We start from the raw sequence: 22,025 nt of genomic DNA on the forward strand, positions 1-22,025 counted from the left end.
GGCATAATTCGCCTGAAATAACACACTCCAAAAAAGTGGACAGCAAATAATATACTCCGAGACAGTTGTCTTCAGTTAGATGCATCGTAAAATCAGCAATGGAAAATACACAGACTAAAATTTTTGGCTGATTACTGCATTTTATTGAATGCTTTGGAAAAAGCAACAAGGATTATTTCCCAACAAAGCATAACCAAATCTATAACCCAAAAACATCTCTCTACTGTACTTCGTGTTACGCTCTAAACTTCATAATCGCGGTCAATAACCAAATACAAGTACAGAAATCCTCTACTGTTTAACTAGTTAAGAAATGAACATAATAGTAAGAAAGGTCTGTTGAGTTTCAAGGATAGGTAAGGCTGAAAGCATAAGGCCGTAATTCTGACTGCTACTCAACTCTATCACAGTGTCAAAGGAGCTAGTGTCAGGATTATCTCCTTCCCAGGGAGGCTAACCAACCTCATGAGCGCAAATAAAACCATATTCAGTTCCAGAAGAAAAGATTACAAAGGCAGAGTGACCCAAAGTAAATCACGTTTCAAATTACGACAAACAATAGAGATTTTTTTTTTTTTTGGATCCTGTGTGAAACAGGTCCACATGCCACTCGTAGAAATGTCTTCATTTAGCTATTAAAAAACTTCGGTGCCGATATTCAGTCATTTATTACTTTTCTTTATAGGTTTGCCAAACGTCCAAATAATCAATTGTTCTGAGAAAACCTGCTGGTTCTTCTGTCAAATCAAATATCAAAGCTTCATGTCTACCACTTTAAAGTCACCAATGACTGGTCGAATCAGAAAAACCGGCAGGGCAGCAGGACAGCTAAACGCAACACAATGCATCACAGTGGCTCACGATTGGACTTCTTCGACAGCCACTTAGGTCAGAATTGATCAAATGAAATACTAAAGACACAACCTTAATGGCATGTTACATTTGCAGTCAGTCAGTATTTTGTACACGTTAGCACTGAGACATGAAATATGGCAACAGTTCAAGATGAAGTCTAAAGTGAACAATCCTGCCGCGCTGCTCCACGGCCCCCTACCGCTGTGTTAAAGTACAATGATGTGTGAACATGTACCATTGAGAAAAAAAGATGAAAACAGGTGAAACAGTTTTTGGTTATTAAAGTGCTCTGACACACCATCAATTAGCAGCAGTATGTATATACATATAAACGTGGTTCAGCACTCTTACAAATCAATCATTTAAAAATCACCCATTTTACAGTCAAAACAAAAATTCCCTCGAACCCAACTCAAAAAGAAAACAAAAACACTCTCTAGTTCTCTCAGTAGTTACTTCAATTCGACCTCTGGTTATGACAAAATTATTCTTTTTTTTTAAAAAAAAAAATGGAAGAGAAATTAACACAAAGTAAAAACAAACTAAAATGTAAAATATCATGCAGAATATCATCCATACTTTACATACATACAAAATTACATTTCATTTTTTTTCTCTTTTTAAGAATAGATTCTGTAAACACTGCTTTAGGTCCTTTAGGTACGGTTTATCCACATATCTGCTACAATCTGTACGTTTCTCCATAGAAAATAGTCCGAGGCTCCTGCTCTGGCACCTGCAGGTGAGTTTTCCTATTTACTCCTCAAACCCCCCGGCTTTTATACCACCTGTCCAACTTTCTACCCATTCCACCTTAAAACCACAGAAAGAGAAGAAACTAGAAGAACTGAGTGGAAGCTCTGGTGTGGTGATGTTTTTATGTGGGTGTGAAGGTACTCTGACATTTTCACGTACCCACATAGACCCCATCTTGATAATAAAAAAAGGATGTAAAGGAATCCAGGTTAACAGAGAAAGGGACAAGGGGTGTTAGCTGAGGACAGTCGACAAGGCTAGGTCTGAATATAGATAAGGCATAGCATGGGCAGAGGTTGGGAAGGGTTGCATTAGGAGTCCACACGTTGGGCAGAGTATTAGCCTTTCCGGTACATCTTCAAAAATGGGGGGAGAGGGTAGCATTAGGCAAAGATGTTTGTGTAAGGTAGTAAAGGATTGTAGACGTGATTTAGAGGCCTTGGAGGAACTCCTGGAGCTGCCTGACGAGCTCTGTGTCGACTGTCTCCATCAGGACTCCGAAGCCCTGGTCCCCCATCATGGCCTGCTGTGCTTTCAGCTTCTCGTAGACAAACTGCTGGAGAGAAACGCTGTGCACCGGGTCCTCCAGGGCCAGCTGCGATGGGACAAAGAAAACGGAAAAGAATTAGCCAGCGTTTTGGGTTACAAATGTATTAAATTTATGGAGTAAATGAGCTGCTCATATTCTTCCTCACGCACTGTTGGACATATAATACTTGGAGAAACTATTCAAAGTGACATTTCCAGTTATGCGTGGTATTATGCGCTGAATTCAAAATGAGAAAAATGAAGATGTTTTGTCAATGATCTAAATAAAACGCTTTTCAAGCGACATAATTTCTTGCTGCAAATTGGATGCAAGCATGTAATAACTTTGTGTAAGTGTGATAAAACTGGCACTTAAAGCTGCAGTGGGAAACGTTTATAAAATAAGTTTATTGTATTTGCTGAAACTTTCACTATATTCACTCAGCAGTACAAGTGATAGATAAGCTATGAAAAAAATCATTTTTCTCTGCCTCCTTTTAGTGCTGCAAATGGCATTTGTTAGAATCCTCAGCATGTGAATAAAAACCACCAATCAGAGCCGAGGAGTCTCTAACGCAGCTGTCAGTCATGTCAATCACTGCTTGTGTGGCAATGCTGATCAAATATGAATTAAGATTCTGTTACTGTACTGCCTATTTCTCACCTCAAGTGTTTTCAGAAACATATTTTAGTGTACTGTTTAGCTGTAAAATGACAAGGGTTGTGACCAGGCTGCCATGTTATAAAGCAAAACAAAACACCGCCCCACTGCTGGTTACAGCTAAACAGTACACTAAAATATGCTTCTGAAAATATTTCAGGGGAGAAATAGGCAATGCAGTAACAGAATCTTGATTCAGATTTGATCAGCACTGCCTAGTTTGACTGTTTGACTGCAGTTCACGAGCAGTAACTGACAGCTGCATTAGAGGGTCCTCGGCGATATCAAATGCGATGAGAAGCACTGCGAGGAGGCAAAGGAATATGATTTTTTTTGGTTGCCCGAATTATCGGTCTCCTGTACTACTGCGCAGACGTAGTGACAGTTTAAGCAAATATGACAAAAATATGTTTATAAAAGTGCCAACTACAGCTTTAACCAGATCAAAAATGTAATAAATACCCAATGATGTAACAACTTGACCATTCATGTCATGTAATTTCCTGACTTATATTGTAATGGCATTTTTATCAAAGATGTAATGCCTTTAAGGAGGCTTTCAGGCTTTTTTCCCTTTCAAATCTGATGACGTAATACTTTTGATGGATCATGTAATAATGTTAAAAGTGCTTTTTTCCCCTCAGAAATGTTAAGTGTGCTGTTAAGTGCGCAAGTATACAAAATTCATAACACAGCTGCCATTTTGCCTACTGAAAACACATTTATGAGAAATATATATATATATTTTTTACGTTACTACATTATCTATCAAAATTATTACATCATCAGTTCTGAAAAAATAATTACATTAATTAACAAAATAAAAGACCCACCTTAAAGGTATTACATTATTGGTGAAAATGTTATTGCAATATCAGTCAGAACATTTTATTAAACTATTGGTTAAACTACTACATTATAAGGTTTAGTAAAACCTTTATTAAATTTTCAGGCGTTACTACAGTTTCAGAAAATTATTACATCATAGGGTGCTACAAAGCACCATTTTCTTTTTCAGTCTGTGTCTCCTCTCCTTGGTAAATACAGAGAAATATTTTGGCAGCAATTAACAGTTTGATTCTTCTTGGATCTGCCTGCACTGGTGTGGAAGATCTGGATTTGGGGATTTCCTTTTCTCTTTCACTCCTTGTTGCAGATTTGCTCGAGCTCACTAAAGTTGGAACATTTTGTGAGGGGATTCAGGTCTAGTTTTGGCTGGGTCAGTGTGGGCTTTCACACAGTTGTTCTGTGGGCATTCCAGCTTTGATTTTGGAGGTGATAATATCTCAGGTGTGCTCTCTCTACCGTGTTTCACAGTCTGGATACTGTACCTACTGTGCCTTTTGCATTACAACTAAAGAGTTGTTCTCGTTTCAGCAGCGGACAGAATCTTTTGCCTCATGCTATCAGTCTTTCTCGCATCTTTTCTTTCTTTCTTTTTTATTTTTGGCAAGTCTAATGTGCTGTCAAGTGCACTTTTTAAAACCATTCAGCCCAGCTATACACTGCACTGTCTGGTGTCATTCCAGTAAGATCTCACATTAATACTGATGGGTTAGCTGACATGAGGGTGAATAGGTAGTGACACTGCGGCGATGTGCTCCTTCAAATTTCTGGATGAGTAAGGACCATGCAGTAAAGAAGGTGTAAGGAAAACTGAAACTACACGGATCTCAAAAGCACCTTCTTTGGGTGCTGTGCTGGTATTGAAAGACTTACTATAGTTGATCTGCTTATTTCATGGTCTATGAATGTACAGAGTCTGAAGATGTACAATATATAATCTGGAGGACAACATACACATGTCTATTACGCAGGGTTCTTGACATAGCACAATATAAACAGTAGATAAAGAAGATAGAAATGACAGAAACAAACATTTAGAGTCCAAACAGAGGGGTTTTATCTCAGCAACAATAAAATCACTTCTTTCTGTAACATCAAGTTAATTGTTTCTTAATTCCATCCATTTCTGCTCAGGCTGTTAATGCAAGGTACTGGCAAAGGTAGTCGAAAAGGACATTCACTCGCTGTTTAAGAGTCATGTTTGTCAAAAGGTGGAGAAAAAACCAATTTGGACATGTTACCATTTCCAACTTTGACATATACATCTAACACAAACCTTGCACTAGAGAGAATGATTCAGTATATGCAGCCGCTGCCATTCATCTTACGCAGATGACAGCACTGGAAAAACAATCCTTGACAATAGAGTAAAAAAGCTGGGAAAAGTTGGATGGCTGCTGACTAGAGCCGACATTTCTGTGGGCAAGCACACTGTCATTTATTTTCTGTGGGGTGAAGCAAGGGCAGAGGAAAACACAACACCGCAGAAAAGTCTAAAAGTCTAGATTGTTTTGGTGTAAGTTGCAGAGTGTTGGAGATACTGACTGTAGAGATATCTGCCATGTCTCGGATATCATGGAACTAGATGGCACTTGGCTTTTGGTATTCAAAGCGCAGAAAGAAAATCCAAAAAGTCAGCAGCAATGTCTCTTTCCAGAAATCATGACACTGCTACTCAAGATAATCCACAGACCTTGTTGTGAGCAGTTCCATGTAGGAACTATTTTCTCCTGACCCAATAATACCGGCCAACCGTATCACTGCGCAGAAGAAAGTGCGCATCTACTGCATCACCTGGCAACACTGAGCTAGCTAATGTTACAGCTCAGCTGAGGATGACGCCATTAATGTTGACATCTCGTACTCTCACATGCATCTTGTCCATGAGTAGATACACGCCTCCTTCTGCACAGTGATACTGTTGGTGGGTGTAGTTTGGTAGAAACAAAACAGCTCTCACACGTAAATGCACACAACAAGGTCTGTGGATTATCTTGAGTAACCGCGGCAACATTTCTGGAAAGAGACATTGCCGTTAGGTTTTTCGAAAGTTGCCTGCCACCTAGTTCAAATATATTTAAAAGAAGGCAGACATATCTACAGCTGATGCCTCCAACACTCAGCAACTCACACCAAAACAACCTAGATTGAAATACAGCACTAAATGTAAGACAACAAATGGGTATCTTTGATTTGGGGCAAAATTTCTTTTTGTGCTGTCAAGAGTACAAGCCTCTCATCCATGAGTAGTCACACACTTCCTTCTGCGTGTGATATGGTCGGCATGTGTTGTTCGGTAGTAGGAAGACAATTCCTACATGAAACTGCTCACAACAAGGTCTGTGGATCATCTTGAGTAACTGGGTCATGAGACACTGCTGTCGATTTTCTCAAAATGTATTTATGCCATCTGGTTCCATAATATTCAAGAGAAGGCAGACATCTCTTTGCTAGATATCTCCAACATTTGGCAACTCACATCAAAACAATCGAGATTGATAATTCGCACTACAAATAAGAGGGAAAAAAATACATGTATTTTTTATTTTGGGATAACTGTCCCTTTAAATCACAGAGTTCTTTTAGAGTGATATTATGTCTTGTGTGGTTATTTCTGCACCTGAATGCCTGAAGCTTGATTCTGGCTCTCTCACTTGCTTTGATTTCCCCACAGATTAATTATTGTTATTATGTGATGTATCTTGACCCTCCTCCTCCTCCACCCCCTTTGAAAGCAGGCTGTATACTGAACCACATAAACACAAACTCCATCACTGACTTAATCTTTATAATCTCTCATACACACACTTGACATTTGGGCAAGCTTGTGCATTCTTAGTCACACGGTCCCAGAGGAGCTGCACACTCCCCGAAAGAAAAGAAAAGAATAAAAAAAAAAAAAAAACATTTGGTCCTTTGAGAAGCAGAATATTGTAATGACAACTCTTGGTCTCTAGCCAATCACTGGAGAGAATACTTGTCATGCTAATTAGTTCTTTGTCATTACTGTGCAATCAAACTAGTGAAGAGTGGCTGTTGGAGAGTGGCTTAATGGAAAAGCTGTCATCTAACCTGGGTAATTACCTTCAGCACAAGGACCTGCTGGGTGTGTGTGTGTCTGTATAGGACTAAATCCTGTATTGATGTATGTGTTCGTGTGTGTATGTCCAACACAGAACCACAACACTGAGGTGTATGAGCTACATATGAAGGTCTTTGTGAGCATTTCTTAATCATGATGATCCTCTTAAATATCTAATTGGGAAAAACACCAATGATACACATCTTCATTAATCCCAAAAAGTATCTGACATTAGTTCTGGTTTAGTGGGGAAAGAAGCAATTACAAGTTTGCTGTACAGTAGGTAAACACTGTAATGTCTTAGTCATCGAAGTGTTAAAACAAAGAGATAAAAAGGTGTGAGCATGGAACAGCACTTCAAGGGGTGTTTGAAGAAGTAGAGTAAATTTAAAAAGAATAATACAAGATAAAGATGCAACAGAGACAGTTAAATAGAGAGACAGCAGAATGTAAACAGGGTTTTATGAGTAGACATGAGCTTAAAGGCAGAATGTTTCAGATAGCCAACAACAGAGCGCCGAGATAAAGAGCAATATGCTGAGGACACCTGCTGTGCTCAAACTCTGCACACAAAGCAGCACTGATACCAGCCAATCTGAGGAGTGGAAGCTACCCATAAGAACAATAAGCATGATCCAGAGCCATCCCTGGGGGACAGATGAGAAGACGAAGAGAGAACAAAGGCGTGAGGTAAGAAGAGGTGAGGATGTGATTGCTAAGAAGAAAGGAAAGGTGAAAAGAAAAGGAAAGAAATTGGAAACAAGGACACAAACGTGAGGAAGCAGTATTGTCGTGCAAGAAAAGAGGTTACCAGGAAATGGCACGATGACGTTGCAGCAATAAACATCATAAAGAAAGAAAGTGATTGACGAATGCAAGATGACGTGGGGCGATGTGCAGCTGTACCTCATTGTTCCAAACATAGAGGAGGAGGAAAGATTGGAGTGGGCAACATGAGAGGTGGCAGAGTAAGATGAAGAGAGACAGGTGAAATGACAGGGCCCGTGAAAGCCCTCTTGTCTAATGCAATCCCTGGACTAGTGCTGGCCTTTTCCAAAGCAAACAAAGTAAAGAGTCCCATGCCATTACTGTAAAAACATCAGTGTTGTTCAAAATCGGCCTACACTGGGGGATTTTAAACACACACTTTAGTGCACACACACCCAACAAGTGTGCCAGCAACCCAGATATGTTTACTGCTCTAAACTCTCTGAATGACAGGCCCAAACAAAGCACAGCTCCTACTGCTGCATTAGGAAATCCGGGATTAACAAGCAGCCACAAAGTCTGTGATAATAAACTTACAGAATTAACACAAGTGGGCCTATTACGAATATATTTTTCTAACCTTCTGACCTTTCAAACCTCTTTTAATTCCATTTCCCTCCATTTACCCCTCCGTTCCTCTCACAGTCATTTTCTCACCACAGTGGGCTGCTCCATTCAGTGGAAAAGCACGTTTGTAGCCAAGGACATTAAAGGAAACAAAGTGAGGCAGGCAATTGCTAACTGGAGTTAATGATGCAACAACGTGCACTTTTCCAGCCTTTATCTCACATCCCATGGTGCCTGATGTCTGACTGCAAACACACTAAATACAGTACAGGAGTGTGCATGTTCATGAGCACATGCGCTCACTCCAGTGTGATGTAACGATCTGTGGGGCTGTATGATGTACTGAAGTGTAAACTGAGAACTGTATTGTGTGAGGGGATGCTGACAGCGCGGGGTTCAAAGGATTACACTGCAGGCAGATGTTAATTTCATCAGCTAATTTATGACGCAGCATCAACAGGCCTCGCCAGCCAGTTGCCCTCGGCAACGATGACTAGACTTGGAAGCTGCTCTCAAGTGGTCAAACATGACTCAAAGCATCGTATTGTTCAAGACAAGTGATTCTTACCACGCATTTTAACTGCTCTAGGGTTGTATAAAAATATGAGTCCAACTGCGGCTTGAAAATGAAAAGTTTTCTCACAAAGTTTTTTTTTATTTAGGGGTGAAAACTGATCGGCTGTTCTATCTGTTCCAGTCTGGGTCAGCTGCTGTTGACAATCCGGACATTAAATTAAATAAAATGACTTCCAGTTACTGTATCTTATTCTCATTACATTATTATCATATTTTATAGGACTGCAATGCGATGACATCAAATCATTAAGTGAAAACAAATGTGCAAAGGCAAAGTAGTGCATTGTGCTGTGAGTGAATGGTATATGGACTGCACCTTTATAGTGCTTTTCTAGTCTTCCGACCACTCAAAGCGCTTTAACTCTACATGTCACATTCACCCATTCACACACTGGTGGCTGAGGCTACCATGCAGAGTGCCACCTGCTACTCAGTAACCATTCACACACCGACAGAATAGACATCAGGAGCAATCTGAGCATCTTCTGATTGGTGGATGACCTGCTCCACCACTAAGTTCACTTGAAGTTCTACCATCATGTCGCAACTCACTCTCTCATCTAAATCCTGTTATTTCCACCGTATCTTTTTGTTTCCTACATGTATTTCGGAAATTAGCAAGGCAAGATCTTTTTGAGAAATGTGCCTTTTTGTTTCGGTGAAGGAACCTGCAAGAATTTGCCTTCTTGCTGTATTTCAGCAGATGCATAGAAGCGCAACAAGCCCTCCTGCCTCTCAGTGGGTTTCCTTTACCTTTACAGTTACTCAACAGATGTGTATGTGCACCTTTCTCACTGTTGAGACAAAAAAAAAAAAAAGTCTGTGCACGTAGGTGGAGACGTGTCTACCTCCAGCTTTGGGTGAAGGCACACACACAAATAAATCAATAGCCTATTGAAAGACAGCATGATCTATAGAGTAACAGTTGCTGCTGCCACATGTGGATACCACGGTTACCATGGCGTGTTTGTTTGCACAGCCATTTCTCCAGTGTTACCTGACACAAAAGAGATACGGTGACAGGCTGGGCTTTTCTCCAGCTCTTTCCCTACAACAATTGCAAAAGATTTACGCAGACACACACACACAGACACACACACACAGACTAGAGGCTGACATTTTTTCAGGACTGATTGGGACTGATTCCCATCCCGTGGGAGTCCCACGGGAATCACGTGACCCGTGGGACTCCCACGGGATGGGAATCAGTTTCACTATTCTTCACGTGATTGGGATGGGATTTGAAAAAAAAGTCAATGGGAGTGGGCGGGACTGGGAATCATAATTAGGCCTGTCGCGATATGCGATAAATCGGTTAACTGCACAGTAAATTAAAAGGGATTAATTGCCATATTCATGCGTGTTTGTTTTCCTCGTCTCGCTCCACCAAAGAGACTGGACGACAAGGGCGTTCACTTCCGTGCATCGTCTGGCAGCCAGGTGAGTTGGTTCATTAGCATAATGAACGGAGGGAAAGCTCTTGTCATCGAGTGTCTTTGTCTCTGTGGGGGAGGCGGGGCTATGGGCTACACACACAGTGCGATCTTCGTGAGGGGGAGACGAGGCGGAGAAGAAAACAGAGAGTTGAGCGTAAGAGAAAGACATGGAACTTGTTCCTAAACCAAATGCCACGGCCCCTGTGTGGGAGTGTTTTGGATTTAAACCAAATGACAGAGGGGAGCCCAGTAATTTGGATGAGCCGGTGTGCTGGGTTTGTTCTAAAACCATCTCAACAAAAAGAGCGAATACGACCAACTTAACTGCACACCTGCTACAACAGTAACATGCTGCTCTAACACTGATGCTTCAGTATTAATAATCTAATGATGCCATATATCATAATATCAGTCAGAGGAACCAGACACTACTTCTACTGCAATACTTTAACTACATTTTTCTCTCTCAGTGCTGATTCTTCTTATGGCATGTTGTCTGACCACATCAGAAATCAGATGTGTTTGTCATTCTGAACAGCATCAAGGTGGAGTGAATGTTAAAATAATTAGGCAATAAATGTCAAAACACAACATTAGATGTTGTATTTGGGTTTATATTCAACTAAGGTAGGCATGGTGTGATCCAGATACTATAGATATATATATTTTTTTTTTACTGTAACTGAAACACAACACAGGAGCGGGATGGGACGGGAGTCATTCTTGTAGGATTGGGACAGGATTTTTTTTTCCTTTTTCATGGGATTGGGATGGGATGGGATTATTTTTGTGGGAGTGGGATGGGACGGGACTGAAAATCCACTCCCGTGTCACCCTCTAACACAGACACACACACGTTTGGATAGGTTTCTGCATAACTTTAAATGAAATAAAATGATTCAACTTTATTTAACCTTCTTCTTAACCATTCTACTTTATTCTAGAAAATTCTATTTCTATCTATTGTGTATAACTCATTTTAAATGCTCAGAAAACTAAGTTCATGGTCTTCTCAAAAGCTCGTTCACAGAATCTTGACAATTTTAGCATCTTCACTTCTGACTGTAAATCCAATGAAAGAGCGCCCTCATACAAGTACTTGGATATATGGATAGATGACAAGCTTTCATTTAAATGTTCATGTTGCCACTCTTGTTAGGAAGTTTAAAGTGGAGACTGGCTTTTATTTCAGATAAGTCTTGTTTTACTTTCAGTGCTGAGAAAAAACTTGTACTTGGAAGCTACTTTACTGTCTGATTGATTATGGTGACATACTGTATATACATGCAACCTTCTCCATTTTACGTAGCCTTGATTCAGTATACCATGCATCTCTACATTTTATTACAAATGCAAAGTCACTTACTCATCACTGCATTCTTTATGATTTGTAGGATTGGACATCATTGACCACTCACAGACAACAGCATTGGTATATTCTTATCTATAGAGCAACACTGGGCAAACCTCCGGCCTACCTCTGCACCCCTCTGTGAGCTCTGGTAGTTACCAGCTACGCTCCTCCAGGTGGTTGCTTTTTAATGTACCCCAGGTTTTAACAGATCTAGTGAAAACTGCATTCTCCTACTCTGCACCTTGGACATGAAACAATCTTCAAAAAGATCTAAATTTAGAAACACTTATATCCATTGATGAATTTAAGGGCATCATAAAGAAAGTGGTGATAAAGACATGTGCTTGTTTTTCTTGAGAGGCCACTGTGTTTGAATAGTTGTTGTTTTATTGTGGATTTTTGTAGTATATGTTGTATTGTTGCATTTTAAATGTGTTTTGATCGGCTGCTACCTTGGCCAGGTCTCTCTTGTAAAAGAGATTTTTAATCTCAATGGGACTTCCTGGATAAATAATACATTTTCATTTGTTTTGTGCACAGGCATTTACAGAGACACAATGCCTGTATATATTGGCATAAAGGCTAAAGACTGCCATCACTTGTCTGCTAATTAAATACATTTGCTGGATTATTGCATTTGACTATTTTGTATTTCTGTTCACAGTTTATGAACCCTTTTAACATATGAAGCTGATACATATTCTACATTTCTAAATTCCTAAATCTTACGAGTCATGCTGGTCAGCAATATCATCAAAGAAAAATACTCATATTGCAGCGGTGCCTGGACAGCGTGACGTGTGTGGTTGTGCTGCTGCCGTGGTCCTGCCAGATGCCTCCTGCTGCTGCTGCCATCATTAGTCATTAGTCATACTTCTACTGTTATTATACACATATGACTATTGTCACACATGTATACTGCCAGATATTAATACATACTTTCAACATATTGTACCACAGTAGCCAGAACTATAACTATAATATTATTACTTTCAATAATGTTGTTGTAAGCTACTGTCATTACCTGCATATCTCTCTCTCTCTCTCTCTCTCTCTCTCTCTCTCATTGTGTCATACGGATTACTGTTAATTTATTATGCTGATCTGTTCTGTACGACATCTATTGCACGTCTGTCCGTCCTGGAAGAGGGATCCCTCCTCAGTTGCTCTTCCTGAGGTTTCTACTGTTTTTTTTCCCCGTTAAAGGGGTTATTTTGGGGAGTTTTTCCTTATCCGCTGCGAGGGTCATAAGGCCAGAGGGATGTTGTATGCTGTAAAGCCCTGTGAGGCAAACTGTGATTTGTGATATTGGACTTTATAAATAAAATTGATTGATTGATTCATTGCATCTCCTGAAATGAAAGGTTCATTGACATTTCTCCAAAAAAAAAAAAAAAAAAGACTATAAATCAAAACAATATTAAATTCAAAAATGAAGCAGCATCGTAAGAAAGAACAAGTCACCTTGGTCAGTGAGAAAGCATTAAAAACATTATCAACAACTTCTGCTAATACACTAAAAATCTCCTGTTTTCTCTGTAAGTCACTTTTCTGTATCAGATAAATGACTTTTTCAACAGCAGCAGTATTTCCACAAAAAAATCTCTTGGGAGGAGGTCCTGTCCTGACATTTCCACTGAAATATGGCTAAAATATGGCAGTCTGATAACAAAAAGATGAATCAAAAGAGAGTCCAAAAAAACAATATCAGAATACAAATGTTTCAGGATGACGGCGGTTTTATGAACTGCAGGAAATGTCTAATTTCTGTTATTTGCTCCGCAAGCTGATAGAAGTTGAGGTCATTTGAGGTAAGTCGTACACAACAGAAGTAACAGTTTAACATTTTAAAGTTTGGGTTTTCAGGAAGATGAAACGGGAGAGTACTCGGGGTGTGTGGATGTACGAGAAAAAGATAAAAGGCAACAGAAAGACAGGGAGGAGGAGTAGAGGTGAGACAAACAAAGAGAAGAAAGGAGTGTTTTGGCCTGCAGAGAAGTGTGGCTACAACAACATATTAAGTGGAGTGAAAACAAGAAAGAATAAACGAGCAAGTGATGAATTGAAGGACAAAGCAATCTGCACAAAGATAAAGAGCGCAGCCAACCTGATGGCGCACAGACCAAATATTCCTGTCGAGGCAAAAATGCAGGGGAAGGAAAGATGAGACCAGAAGAGGCTTGAGGAAGAAAAGAAATGAGTGATGATGAGAGAAACGCAGTGATGATGAGAGGAAAGTAGGGAGGGAGAGTGACATGCCCCCTGCTGTGGCCCACTGATAAAGAAGCACTGGTCTTCACGTCTTGGAAGAGAGCAGAAGATAAATGAGAGGCAGGATGAAAAGAAGAGGGAGAGACGGATGAGATGTGAAGACAGTGGAAGGGATTTGGTATTTGCCTGGTGAGCAGATGACGAGAGAAAAAAAGCACAGATGACAACATAGAGAAGTGGGCGAGATACTGTATGCTAAGAAGAAAGGAACTGTAATTATGACAATGATGATAATAACGATGATGATGCTGTTCGCCCACGGCAGTAAAAGCCTGGCCACTTTTACCTCGCGTAAAATGCCAATTAAAATAAACACAGGTTAAACTTGTTGACATTATTAAGAAATGTCCAGAGGCTGCAAAGCATTTTTTTGGTTCTTGTATTTCTCTTGTGTCAAGGGTTGTCCTGCAAATAAGCACCTAAACTGAACAAAGTCTTAATTAATGTTTTTAGCTACACCTGTTCTTGGGGGGTATAATCAGGACCGCCAACAGGGGGGTAAAAGGGAAAAGCTTTGTGGGGTCCAGCTGCTAGGGGAGGCCCATGCTAGCCAGCAATAATTGTTTTAATCCTAAATACAATATATTTTTGACCATAAGTACTGACCATTAGTTATTAAAACAACAAAAGTAAACATTGTTGCTTCAATGAAATGCAGCCTGTTTACAGTCTGGGTAAAGCAAAATCACAGATTTTTTTTCTACACACATTATACATGTTAGAAAACACTTACATTTTGGATTGGTGTCCAGGATTGTTTGGGTGGGCCTGAAATCATGGCTTGATGACACAATGGAGCCACACAAACACAAAACTACACAAAAACTATGTTACTACTAACGTTGGAGTGCATAGCACCTGAGTCGTTTCGTTTGCCCCCCAGCGAGTTTGGTACGTTCCACAAGCTCTCTTAGCTCTTTGAGTTTAAAGGTCTAAACACAATGGTGGTAAATGCTGCGCGTCAAAAAATAGCTCGACTCCTTTCCTCACCATGGATGCATAAAGAGAACTCTGTTGCTGTGTCTCTTGTGTGACAAAGACTGGATGACGAGAGACTCGTTGAGGTCGAGAAATATCCTGAGCTAAACAACCCACAATTCAGTCATTATAGAGACAACGGCCAAAAAGATATTGCCTGCCAAGTCATAGCTCTAGAGGTCGGCTCTTCAGGTGAGAAATCAAATTTAATTAGTGGCTCTCCACACATGATTTTACACTAACGCAAAGGTGGAAGAGGTACAGATTTGTCAGTAAAAGTAGTCATAACTTAGTGTGGTCATCTATTAACGGGCTGCAGTGTGACGTGTCCCAGCAATTGATAGACTAGAAAAATGGTCATCACTGACGTATCTTTCGGGCCTTCAGCTGAAATCGGCTTCCCGGCTGGCCGGCAGTTATTGCTCACTGCTGTGAATACTAGCTTTGTACTAATGTTAGCTGCTGAACATGAGCCTGAAGTTGCACGGTGACTCTTTCTTATGCTTGAGACCTAATTTTAAAAACTTGGCAACTTATTTAATCATTCACATTTGGCTAGGTGGTGTGACTAACTCATTACATTATAATTTTTTCTTCACCCACACTTTGATAATGTTTAGTAGGAGAGAGAGTATACACGTGCATTGATACAAGTTAAGCAGATTTGGGGAGAACCTATTGACTTGACTGTTTCAGGGGCCCAGCCATTTCCTGTGGGTGGCCTTGGGTTAACGTATCAGGGGTTAGATTAGAATATAAACTAATAATACAGAAGAGTTAAGAATATGTCTGATGATATTCAATATTTTCTTAATGTCAAGAAATCCCACAAAAATACTAAACTCAACAACTATTTGACTGCACCAAGTTTCGTCTATGTGTATCCGAAGCCTGATATAGCTTCTTCCTCAGTGCAACAGACCTCCATTGTTGTCCTGTTGCAGGGGTTGAGCTGCTCCTTCATAACCACAAAGTTGATCCCACGTACCCCATGCTGCTGCTGTAAATACTCACTAGAGCACCAAGTTTTGCTGCTGAAAAAAGTCACAACAAGTGCACCATTTACTCCTGTTAGAGTAATGCTTTGCTACAAACTACAGAGCAGAGCTGTTTAGGAACATATTTACCCATTAAAAAAGTGTTAAAAGATTCATAACTTCAGTGGCAATGAATGGGCTTGGGGGTAAGTGCCAGAGAGAGGCTGGGGAGGCTGGAAAATATTGAGGACAAACTAATGCATTTTTGGTATTGCTATATTCATGAAATCTGTTGACAGTAAAAAAAAAAAAAAAAGAATATTGCCAGCTTTATCCTTTATATACTCTCTAAAAGCCATCACAACTTGAACATTTGAGGTGGCACGTTAAGAGCAGAACTGTCTGTGATTATAAACATCAAAGAAGAACGGATGCAAAGGATTGTTTGTATGTGTGTATGCCAGTTTTTTATGGAAGCATATGTGAGTGTGGCTAATGGATATTATGCATGAGAGTGAAAGTCTCTCTGTATGTGTTGGCAGAGCTGAACTGGCCTGGTGGGAATGGGCCTGCTGAATATCTGAGTCTGACACTAATCCCATTACCTCTGGGTTATCCTCTCATGTCCCCACATACACTGACCTGATTGAAGGATACCTATAAACATGTATATACAGATATACAGTACAGGCCAAAAGTTTGGACACACCTTCTCATTCAATGCGTTTTCTTTATTTTCATGACTATTTACATTGTAGATTCTCACTGAAGGCATCAAAACTATGAATGAACACATGTGGAGTTATGTACTTAACAAAAAAAGGTGAAATAACTGAAAACATGTTTTATATTCTAGTTTCTTCAAAATAGCCACCCTTTGCTCTGATTACTGCTTTGCACACTCTTGGCATTCTCTCCATGAGCTTCAAGAGGTAGTCACCTGAAATGGTTTCCACTTCACAGGTGTGCCTTATCAGGGTTAATTAGTGGAATTTCTTGCTTTATCAATGGGGTTGGGACCATCAGTTGTGTTGTGCAGAAGTCAGGTTAATACACAGCCGACAGCCCTATTGGACAACTGTTAAAATTCATATTATGGCAAGAACCAATCAGCTAACTAAAGAAAAACGAGTGGCCATCATTACTTTAAGAAATGAAGGTCAGTCAGTCCAGAAAATTGCAAAAACTTTAAATGTGTCCCCAAGTGGAGTCGCAAAAACCATCAAGCGCTACAACGAAACTGGCACACATGAGGACCGACCCAGGAAAGGAAGACCAAGAGTCACCTCTGCTTCTGAGGATAAGTTCATCTGAGTCACCAGCCTCAGAAATCGCAAGTTAACAGCAGCTCAGATCAGAGACCAGATGAATGCCACACAGAGTTCTAGCAGCAGACCCATCTCTAGAACAACTGTTAAGAGGAGACTGTGCGAATCAGCCCTTCATGGTCAAATAGCTGCTAGGAAACCACTGCTAAGGAGAGGCAACAAGCAGAAGAGATTTGTTTGGGCCAAGAAACACAAGGAATGGACATTAGACCAGTGGAAATCTGTGCTTTGGTCTGATGAGTCCAAATTTGAGATCTTTGGTTCCAACCGCCGTGTCTTTGTGAGACGCAGAAAAGGTGAACGGATGGATTCCACATGCCTGGTTCCCACTGTGAAGCATGGAGGAGGAGGTGTGATGGTGTGGGGGTGTTTTGCTGGTGACACTGTTGGGGATTTATTCAAAATTGAAGGCACACTGAACCAGCATGGCTACCACAGCATCCTGCAGCGACATGCCATCCCATCCGGTTTGTGTTTAGTTGGACGATCATTTATTTTTCAACAGGACAATGACCCCAAACGCACCTCCAGGCTGTGTAAGGGCTATTTGACCAAGAAGGAGAGTGATGGAGTGCTGCGGCAGATGACCTGGCCTCCACAGTCACCGGACCTGAACCCAATCGAGATGGTTTGGGGTGAGCTGGACCGCAGAGTGAAGGCAAAGGGGCCAACAAGTGCTAAACACCTCTGGGAACTCCTTCAAGACTGTTGGAAAACCATTTCAGGTGACTACCTCTTGAAGCTCATGGAGAGAATGCCAAGAGTGTGCAAAGCAGTAATCAGAGCAAAGGGTGGCTATTTTGAAGAAACTAGAATATAAAACATGTTTTCAGTTATTTCACCTTTTTTTGTTAAGTACATAACTCCACATGTGTTCATTCATAGTTTTGATGCCTTCAGTGAGAATCTACAATGTAAATAGTCATGAAAATAAAGAAAACGCATTGAATGAGAAGGTGTGTCCAAACTTTTGGCCTGTACTGTATGTCTAGGGATGGGTACCTAAACAAGGTATTTAGGGGGATTTAGTGGCATCTAACGGTGAGGACTGCACATTGCAGCCAGCTCAAACTTCTCTCGGTTTGAATTCCTTCAGTGTTGGTTGTTGAGAAGGTTTTAACCAAGAGCCAAATTATCTTCCTCTCCAAAACAAAACAGATTGAGTGATTTAAACTGGTAAAAACACTGATTAAAGCAGTTTCATGCTAGAAATCAGTGTTGCTCCCATGCTGTTTAAGATACTGGAGACGGGCGGCTCATAGGCCACCTGCTGCTGTATGTTCACCTATTTTCTCTGATAACCTAAGATCCAGATGTTCAGGAAGTTTTATCCAGGAGCCAAATTATACACAGAAGTCTCTTCCTTTACCGAAAGAAACAGACCAGGTGATTTAAACCGGGGTTATAACTTTGGTGGGCAATGTGACAGTGAGTATCACCTTATCTAGAGCCAGTAGCTATGTTTCCATCCAAAAGTGATTTGAATCATTGGGAAATGTGCATTAAAAGAAATACGAATCCTGTGTGTTTCCATTAAATGTACGGACTTTGGTGAAAATTACGAACTTGCGCAAGTTTTCCGCAGAACCAGAAACAAAACAAGTCTCACATTCTTCTTCTTCTACGTTTTCTGGTGGTTGGCAACCAGCTTGTAAATGCATTACCGCCTTCCTGACCCGGAGTGTGGATATCACCATGGAGAGAGGTGCGCTACATCAGACTTAATTCGAACGTAACTGTTTCCATCCCTCGTTTTGCGAAACAACATTTTTTCGAATCAACCAAAACCCGGCTAAAGCGAGCGTATTTTAGTTTGTGCGAATCAGGGGATTTTAATTCGAATTTTACTGTTTCCATCATAATTTTCCGATGTGATACTTCTAGATGCGCATCTAAACAGGCTGATGGAAACATGGCTAGTGTTTGGTTTGGCCATTCTCCATAAACAAGGAGCTGCTCTCTGTGTAGATAGCGGCTCAAGGTCTGGAAAACACAACGATTCTTATTTTCAGGTGATTATACACTAAAGAAAACACACATCATCTTTTGTCCTCCACTTCTGCCCATATACATCCCCTAAATCCTACTCACTAGACCTTTAAATCGGCCTCATGGTTCAACTATTAAAGACCATAGTATTGATAAGTTCCTGGTTCTGCTTTTGGTATTTGAGACATTAAGAAAAAAGATTTTTCTTTTTATCAAGGGTAAATAAAGGTCACCGTCCACCTTTTATTTCACTCAGTCGGTTTCTAATTTGCAATATAATTAAGACTTTCCTCTTTTATGCATTTTTGTTATTACCAATCTAGAAGAGAGATCTCTCTGTCTGAGTCTGTTTTATGTGTGAGGGGTGAGGGTAATTGCTCTCTGCAAGACACACACACACACACACACCTAGCTTTTAGTGATAATGGCAAACAGTACTAAACGTTTAAAAGTGTGGTAACACTTCACTAGAGGTGATGCTGACAGAGCTCGCTGCCAAAAGTGCAACAAGTCTTGTTTTTACATGTCAGGGCAGAAACATGAGCAATCTTTTGAAAAATCGACTGAAAGTGCTTCACACACAGGAGGAGAAACACACAATCTTCGACTGCTGAGCTCTTAGTTCATCTGTCAGTGTCCCCAGGTATGTTGTGAATGCTGGCACGGAGTTAGCTGAATTGTACAAACATAGATTGATTATAAAAAAACAAACAAACAAAAAAAAAAACATTAGCCAGCTGATTGTTAAGCTATAAATATGGATATGTTCATAAATTCAATGATATTAACAACTAATCAGTTAGTTGATTATTGTTAATCACGATTTACTACATTCAATAATAACATATTGTGTTGTCACACAATGAATCAATAATTGTACCATTAGAGTACTAGATCAAAAAGCACTATTAGTGGGAGTAGTATGACCATTAAAATTACACCCATCCCTATAAATATCTGAATGTACTTGCTGAAGAAAAAAAAAAAAGAATATATACACCGCCCTTTGTATGTGCCCTGATGTCATCACTAGAGTCATTACTTCAGACTTGACAAAGCTTTGGCGCCACAGAGGACATTTTCACAGGCTGTATAGTACTACCATTACTAGAAAACTGGCTCTTAATTTGCGAAATTGGTGGAGTCCTCCTTTATAATTAATCTATTTTCTATCATTACAGTGAGCAGCATTAACCTCATGACGGCATTACATGGCTTCTAAATTGTCCCAATTACAACTCAGATTAACATTTCTTAGTCTACGATCATTCAAATGATTGCAATTTAAACTAATTTGGCCACACAGAGTCATTTATGGCAAATTAAATTTTGTGTGCGAATCTGTGTCTGGGACCAAGTCTCTGTGGGTAATTAAGGCTGTCTGAAAGGAATGTGTGTTTTTCTATTAAAAAACAAACAACTAGTGGACAGAGAGAGCAAGATATGTGTGGGCTTTTAGCACTAACACGTTGATGTAATTGCTCTATCTAATCAATACAGTCAGGATCTCTAATAACTGTGTCTAGACCCAATAAATGGCTAAGCTCATCTAGACACTGGGAAAAGGCTTACGAGAGCCCCCTTTGAACAGGAAGCGACAGCTGCAAGACTGTCATTGATCCAGCAAAGAGCTCACCAGAACCACATAGCACCAAGTGTAGTCTGTCAAGTTTGTAATCAGAAGATGGGAAAATCTATTCTTGTCAACACTGGCTGCAGATACATCCTGCTCCCCCAGTGCCACTTCAAAGACACTGGATACCACAGCTGCTTCCAGAATCTCACTTAAAGAAGAGGTGGCTAATCCATACTTCCTCATCTGGGAGGTCCCTGAGCAGTAACTCAACAACACCAGTATAAAGGGCAGTGTTTTACTGCCCGCCCTGGTTGAAGTGTTTCAGTATTACAGCAGATGTGGTCAGAGGTTTGCTCTGTTGCACCCCTAACCACACCCAACTGTGATGTCATGGCATACTTACACAATCTGCAGTACACTTTTACATCACTGAAGCAAGGTGAGAAGTTGCAAGAATGCATTATGAAATACAATAATACAACTAATATCCATCCATCCATCCATCCATCCATCCATCCGCTTATCTGGGGCCAGGGCAGTAGGCCCAGCAAAGCACCCCTGACATCCCTCTCCCCAGCTTTCCAACTCCTCCTGGGAGACCCCAAGGTGTTCCCAGGCCAGATGAGATATGTAGTCCCTCCAGGGTGTTCTGGATCTGCCCCGGGGCCTCCTACCAGTGGGACATTCTCAGAACACCTCTAACAGGAGGCGCCCAGGAGTCATCCTGATCAGATGCCCAAAGCACCTCTGCTCTTTTCACAACTGGCAGTTGTGACAATTTTTCTGGGAGAGACTCTCAGAAAATCTGTTACAACCACTAGTTAACTATTAAGAATTAGTTAACCAAGTACAGAACGCATATACAGCAAAAGAATGATGACAAAGGCTAACAACATTGTGGGTGACCAGAGACACCCTCTTGCCTCCTCATTCAAGCTGTTGCCACCTGGGCAATGACACTGTGTTGTACTCTTGTTATTTTCTTTGATAAATATTTAATAAGTCTTGTTAGAGGGAGCCTGAGATCCAAGATTTCATTGCAAACAGCTGCTTGTAATGTGGATTCCAGTGTTTTTGAAAAAATCCTCAAGTATGACTTTCAAACATGCCTGAAGTACTTTTGCTTTGATGCAAAACCGACAAAATATATTAACCACAAGCTTTCAGTGTTGCTGCTGTCAGTTGACAGCACAGTGATTTGCAAATACAACTTTTGTCGCACCAAATCACAATTTTTAAACTTGTGTGTTAAAACAAGAAGACAAAAAACATCCTCAAAAGACAGAAAGATGGGTCACTGACAACACCTATAATTTGAGATTGCTTATACTGAAACACAGAAGAGGCAATCACACAAATGGAAGCAACAGAACAAAGCTTAAGCCCGTTAAGACCAAGCAGAATAACTACCCATGTTTGTCAAAACACCAAACGTTGCCAACCATTCTCTTCACTAGACGATAGCAGTAATACTGAA

The 22,025-nt window shown here is 40.4% G+C and overlaps 1 protein-coding gene across 1 annotated transcript in view; it reads right to left on the reverse strand.

The window, feature by feature from the left end:
* Positions 1–1,456: 1,456 nt before the first annotated feature.
* ipo11 (importin 11) overlaps positions 1,457–22,025 on the reverse strand; it is a 199,963-nt gene continuing 179,394 nt past the window's right edge. The window contains exon 30 of the mRNA XM_033619880.2: positions 1,457–2,206. Within this exon, the coding sequence (XP_033475771.1) occupies positions 2,042–2,206 (165 nt within the window). The 3' untranslated portion in view covers positions 1,457–2,041. The remainder of the gene's footprint in view (positions 2,207–22,025) is intronic.

Source organism: Epinephelus lanceolatus, chromosome 9, assembly GCF_041903045.1.
Source record: "Epinephelus lanceolatus isolate andai-2023 chromosome 9, ASM4190304v1, whole genome shotgun sequence".
Lineage (NCBI taxonomy): Eukaryota > Metazoa > Chordata > Actinopteri > Perciformes > Serranidae > Epinephelus > Epinephelus lanceolatus.